The following is a 6938-nucleotide window of genomic DNA, read 5'->3' on the forward strand; positions in this document are numbered from 1 at the left end:
TACAATCATAATGTCTGTTTTGGGGTTTTTTTAGGGAAAGAAGGGAAGTTTTATTTTTAATGATCAGTGTCAGGGATTAATCACTACAGTGACACAAAAAAACTCGAATTATAACCATAATCCTGATTATCAGTCAACACAAAACACATTCAGAAGTCATGTTTTCACAGATTTATTTTGACATTACATCATATTTTTAAGAGGAACATTCATTAGGCTTAAACAAAATCATACAAAAGAATTGTAACGCTTGCATATTGTTAACCTAGAAGCACTTTTAGTCTTTGTTAGGTTTATCTAAAAAGAATTTGGCAAACACCCTTTTTTGAATGTCATGCTCTTGCAGGCTGCAGTAACATTTGAGTTTTGTAAGTGCAAAGGTCCATTCAAACAGGTGGTGACATTACAATCCTTGGTTTATGTACATTTTGGAGCTTGTCAACATTCAGCATTTCCAAAAGCAGAATAAAAATTTGAAAGCTTGAAGATATATTTACATGTACATTTATTTTCCTTCCTTGTGGTCATACAAATTTGGCCTCTGATTCTTCTGACTTCAGATGTTAGTAAAAAAAAAATTGTTAATTGGGCAAAACTGTTTTTTTAAACATATCAGGAGATTTATTTTCCCTGACATCATCTAAACACAGCTCCTTTGCAATACTGATAAAGTTTCTCTGTACTTATATTACAGCAGATCTAGAAGCTGTATCTAAATGGCGATTCTCCGTTAATGAATTTGTATAAGGTCATGTCCTGGATATTTTACTAACTGTAACAACAAACCACTGCTTCCTACTGTATGCATTATAATCTACAGCATCTACAAAGACACCTTCCAACAAACAGCTACACTCTATTATCTCAGCTAAGTTAATTAAAGGTTTGTGCTTTCTAGACATTCCCTGTAATGGAAAGAGCAGAGGGGTGTGGTACTTCATCACAGCCAGACGGAGGCGCTGTGTAACCATCAAACAAAAGACCCCAGTGTTGATAAGGCAAGGTACTGTACGTTACCACAGGGTATGAGGATACAGGTAGGTGGCAAAAATCAATCAATCCATCATCAGTCACCACAAATCAGAATAAATTTGTTACGTTCATTCAGGTCCTGATGTATTTTTAGCTGCATAAAACTACTGAGAGAAAGATATTAAACAAAAAAAAAAGAGAAATCCAAATAGATTCAATTAAATGTCTCTTTTTTAACCCGTCATAAACTTCAGTGGTATTTTTAAGAGAATAGTAGTAGTTATGAAAGGGTAGTACTTCAGAAAGTCTGAGGATCCATGAGCGCAAGGCCATTCAGAAATAGTCACGTTACATCTTGACCCCGCTCTACTTTGTGAGTGAAAACTATGAAGGTGTGGATATTTAACAGTTTATAAGGTTCTTTCTCTTTTGTTTCCTTCTTGAATTTGTCTTTCAAGTGGAAGACATTTGATTTCAGAAGGGACAATAAGGCACAGCCCCTCACAAGCTCAGGTCGATGATGATGTGCTCAAAGATCTGCGTGTTTCCCTTGAAACTCGAGGAAAAAATAAAGTCCCTGCGGTCGGTAGATACCACGGTGAAAGAGCGTGGGGCCTGGATGTACACCTCCTTAAAGCGGTCAAAGATTTTGTTGTCCTCATCCCACAGGTAGATCTGTGAGAAGGTGTAGTCGCTTCCCAGAGCCAGATAGTAACGTTCCTTGAAAGAGAACGGCTGGAGAATCATGGAGCCTCGAGAGGGCAAAGCTTGGATCTCAGCAAACTGTTTGGTGCCCCAACGCAGAACTTTGGAATCACCGATATACCGCGTCATAGCCAGGTAGAGCTCCTCCTTGATCCGGAAGTGTTTCACAACCACTACATCCTCCATGTTGGGGATCTCACCCTGCAGGATGAACTTCTGGTTGCTCCGGCTCCACTGGTAGATCACTGGAACCTGTGAGCGGCTCGCTAGAATAAGGTGAGCTTTCCCATCCAAGTCGAGAAACTCTACATCCGTGTCGCGGTACCACTCGTGCAGTGACTGGTACGAATAAAAGCCATTATCATTCCACTTGTAGAGGGTGGAGAGGCCGGCTTTTGAGCTGTCAGCAATCACAAAGAACCAATCAGAGCCAATCTGGAAGGCCTCAATATCATTGGGCTTAGAGATCTTGGACACCTCGATATCCTGGAACTTATTGAACCTGCTTTGGTCGTCATCAAACTTGTAAATGTGGGAACCACCAAACAGCTGAGCCACAATGACAAACACCTCATTTTCGATGATGACAGATTTGCACCCCACAATGGACTGACCTAAAGGGCAGAGAAACACATGAATCGCGTGAGAATGAAACTGGAAGCATTCTGGGAGTGTTTGTTAGCCTAATGTGTGATTTAGACTTCCTAACTTACAGTGTCACTGGAAACGCCCTTTAACCCTTCACCTAACCTTCCACGTAACCTGACATGCACCTCCTGAGAGATGTAACTACACGTTGGGTCGACACAGCCTTCAAGGACTTAAACGGTTAGAAGGTTGCGCTGCAGGATCAAGAGGGGTTTCCAGTTATGTCGTAAGTTAGGACACATTTCCTGCAGAAGGCGAAATCAAACTTTACCTGTGATGTTATCATAAGTCCTGAAGTTCATTTCTATGTGGTCCCACTGGAAAATCATACAGCTCTCTGTGCTGGGAGCAGAAATGGCCACGTAGACATCATTCTTATAGCTGAATGTGTCAACAGACAACGATTCTGAGGCAACAGACTGATGAAGGATGAAATCTGTGGAAAAGCACATTGGGAAATGTATTTTACACAAACCAACAAAGCCACATTAAATGAATGCCCTCTACACTTCTTAGAATGACTCTGCTGAGTCCTCTGATCCTGATCTCAGCTGGACATGAGAGAAGGGCAGCTGGCTCAGGTGTTTCTCACCTGTGGAGACACACTCATTCTGCAGGCTGGTCATATCATTGAGGCGCTTGCCCTTCATGTCCTCTGGTCCAGCACACACAACATCTGACACTGTGGCATTGGTGTTCTTTAACCACGTCATAAGCCACTTGGCTCTGCAGTCACATTCAAAGGCATTGCCTCGCAGGTCCCTGCAGAAAGAGAATATTGTATTTCACAGCTGAACAGGGAGAAAGACAGACTGCAAGAATTACACAGTACGCTATTTACCTATTACTATGTACAAACTCACAGCTCTATAAGGGAGTCAAGGTCAATGAAGAGGTCCCTGGGCAAGGCTTTAATGTTATTGTTTGCCAAAGACCTGGAAACAAATGCAGTTGATTATGAAAAGAGACATCATTAAATCATGCATCAGTTGTATTTTCAGTCACTGGAACATACAAGTGAGTCAGGTCCCTGAGTCCTCTGAAGGCATATTTTGATGTAGTCTCTAGTTTGTTACTCTCAATGAATCTGTGGATCAACAAGAAGAAAAAGAAAAGTATATTTTTGATCAATTTCAACATTTTGCCAGCTAGTAAACCAAATGGTAAGTGGACTGGTTCTTGTACAGCACTTTTCTATTCTACCTGAGCACTCGAAATCCTTGAAACCTGTCTAATTCAGGCCAGGACTTTTTTCTGTGCTTTTTCTATTGATGTGTTTTCTATCAAACACTGACACTGATGGATACAACCGAGAGGAACTTGAGTATCTTGCCCAAGAATATTTGGCATGCAGACTGGAGCTGCTCTGCCTCCCTAGCTACAGCTACCAATTAAAAGAAGGTTCAAAAAAGCAGCTACACACACTTTATATAATGTACATATTTTCTTTTTTTACAATAATCAAACAATTTGAAAACAAACAAGACAATATCCATGTTATTTACATAGTCATATGTAACCGGAGGCCTGTTGGGGGGATGTTGAGCGCACTTTCTATATTCTTGCTATTTCAGTTTCAGAAAGAATATTTCTGACATTGTACTGAATCTGGTGAGCTTTCCAGAGTCAATTTAAACCATAATGTTTGTAAAAGTTGTGTAAGAGCTGATTGTGATCATAGCTACCCTTGTATTTGATGTTTCTGTTAAATAGCAATGACTTGATGCTACAGTCACATGTATTTGTTCTGGGGCAATAGTTCAGTGAAAGGCTTTGTTTATTTTGTTATTTGCAAGACTTTAGAATATGTGCATATAAATTAACCATTCACGTTTTAGGTACACTTGTTCCACTATCATATGGCAGCTACTCAATGCATTTATGCACATAGACATGGTCAAGGTGACTTTCCGAAAATCAAACTGAGCATCAAAATGGGGAAGAAGCTGGTGTACTTTGGTGTGATGAATGAAGAGAAAAAAAGATTGTTTTCTAGTTGTACTGGAACCACTAGAGGGCGTGTAACCAACAACTGCCTACCCCGCTGGAAAAATGCCAGCATCCAACAGAAAAGCCTCATTCCCATTAAAACAACCTCGCAAGTCTATTTTCACCAAACTGATGTAGAGAACTGAATATTCAGTTATTTTCTTTAAACTACTTTCATTAAAAAACAAACAAACAAAGAAACTCACAGGTACTCCAGATGTGGTAGCCCTGAGAATGCATCATCTCTTACAGTTGTCAGGGAATTGGAATTCAGAAGCCTGCAAAAAAAAATAAGCATACAATCAATTACAGTGCAGCCAACTGCAGAAATGCAACGCTTCAGGCTTTTCTCTAAAACATAGAACAGATTAAAATGTTTCAGCTTCCAAAAGCAGAGCCAAATGCTGTAAGCACAATTATTAAAGCAATGTCCAAACAAAATTGAGTTAAATTAGTTATTATATTATCATATTTTATGGCCTCTTGTCATTTGAATTCAATGTTTTACTGAAAGAAAAAACACCCACATCTTACCAAATAAAGTATTCAGCTGAGAATTATTGTGTATGATGATTTTGGCTAGTGCCACGCCTTTGTTTAGGCTGACATCACAGCTGTCACTTGTGTTGTAACAAAGCAGACTGATGGTTGAGCACACTGTAGGTACTGGGCAGCACTAAAAGCTCAGATTTGGGTTTCCATTATTTATTTCCAGGTGTGCACCATTTGAAAAGCCCCGGCTGCTAAAAAGCTTAACCATGCACCAAACAGACTTTATAAATCATTACTTTATCTCCACTAAAGTAATACCCCATGTGCTACAGAAGCATAAATGCCTCATTTGATTCGTGCTGCTATAACCAATGCTTTATGTATAATGACCGTCGTGACTCCATTATTGGCCTCACATAATGATGCATCTGCCATTTTAATGCCCAACATTTGAAACTGATGCTTTATGTACTAAAAGTAACTAATTTGAAATCTGCCCGATAAGAACCTTTACTTAAAAATGTCAACCAATCAAATCATTTTAGAAGTATCAAAGGCTGGCAAAGTATCCTTACAATAGCTGGAGAGATGGTATGTGGGAAAACATCGCCTCTTTGACCTCGCTGAAAGTCCCATTCACGATACTCCTAAAAACAAGGAGCAAGCAGGAGAAAGTAAAATGCTGAAAAGTGATCGGCGAGGAAACAGGGAGAAAAACACTGCATTGCTTTTTGCGATCAGCTCTTATTTTATAGGGTGTTATAAAATGCGCACAGCTATAGAATCATACTTGAGGCTGTGGCTCGAGCATATATTGCATGTATGCACTGCGGAAAACGTACTGTTCCATTTAAAACATATATCTATACAGTCCAGGCCATCTACTCACAAAGAAGTGATTTCGTTGGGGGTCATTCTTGGGATATAGGAGGACCCGACGCAGATGATGGACTCCTTGGAGCAGCTGCATGTTGAAGGGCATCGGAAAGGCTTTTTTAAATGACCCGGCTGACACAGGCAGCACAGCGACACGAGGAACAATGCCCAAATGTTGAGAGCTGGCGGCATCTTTCCTGTCGGGCTTTCATGTGTGAGGGTTGCAGAGAGCACGGATCGAGGCAGATGGCAGCGCGCGTTTCCACCCTGCACCATGAAATGCTGCACTGGCTCCCTGACATCAGCAAATCAGCTGCGGCTCCCCTCCGTCCACTTTAAATATTTATTAAGTCAGCGCTCCAGTCTGGTAACTGTTGGTTAAACAGCCACACGCGGGAATTGATTAGACATTATTAGTCAGCTTGTGACCACCACGTCTCTTCTGAGCTGATCTGTTTTTGCCCCCAACGTTTCATATGTGGTCAGCGTCGCTTGCCTTTTTATTTTTTTGAAGATAGGTGTAGTTTATGGAGATGTGGTGTATTATTATCTCCAAACAAGCACGCTAATTATAGATTTCAGAAATTAATTTCGAGCGTCATGTTTATGCCCAAGTGCATTTTGTTGCCAGTTTACACGTAATTTGAATGTTCTTTGTGTTATTTCTGGCAGTATTTAAACACAGCTGGCTGCTAAGTCTGAATAACACGAAGTCAAACCATTTGACTCACACGTAGGATGTTATATAATGTCGGCATACCGTAAGCTGTAGATGCTTCCTTCATATAGAAGGTCAGAGGCGCATAATTGCAGCACCAAGGACAGCGCCTCCTCCAGCGCCCTGCAGCCATCCTGCACAGGCTGTAAAGGAAACACTGAGCAAATCCCGAGTAAACATCGGCTTTTTAAAATATCTGGACAGGCCAAAATTTGATCTTGTTAAGCAGTAAATGCAGATAAGGATGGCTGCTGATCTGCATGTTTGAAGGAGTACATGCACCATACTTATCTGCACTCACTGCTTCACAAAATCAAATCTTGGCCTGTCCAAATATTTCAGAAAGGATGGTATATATACAAATGTTCTAAAATGTGCATTTATGACTCATACATGTTAAATAACACAGATCAGCTAGAAATTTTGTTGCCAGCTTTCACGTAAGAACCTGTCTTAGTGACTGATTCAGTACAACAGAAGTCCCTGTGAACCCCACAAACACCAGTGTGAAGCAAGAAGAGCAGCAGTCCAGCGTAAA

General features: G+C 40.6%; 1 protein-coding gene across 1 annotated transcript; it reads right to left on the reverse strand.

The window, feature by feature from the left end:
* Positions 1–328: 328 nt before the first annotated feature.
* Positions 329–6574, reverse strand: lgi2a (leucine-rich repeat LGI family, member 2a). Its single transcript, XM_040012319.1, has 8 exons — positions 5696–6574; positions 5382–5453; positions 4521–4592; positions 3341–3412; positions 3189–3260; positions 2918–3087; positions 2597–2761; positions 329–2291 (listed from the first exon to the last, which is right to left on the reverse strand). Exons 1-8 carry the CDS (start codon positions 5956–5958, stop codon positions 1474–1476), a joined length of 1704 nt encoding a protein of 567 aa, XP_039868253.1. The 5' UTR covers positions 5959–6574; the 3' UTR covers positions 329–1473.
* Positions 6575–6938: the final 364 nt, after the last annotated feature.

Source organism: Simochromis diagramma, unplaced genomic scaffold (genome assembly GCF_900408965.1).
Source record: "Simochromis diagramma unplaced genomic scaffold, fSimDia1.1 OVJJ01000604.1, whole genome shotgun sequence".
Classification (NCBI taxonomy): Eukaryota; Metazoa; Chordata; class Actinopteri; order Cichliformes; family Cichlidae; genus Simochromis; species Simochromis diagramma.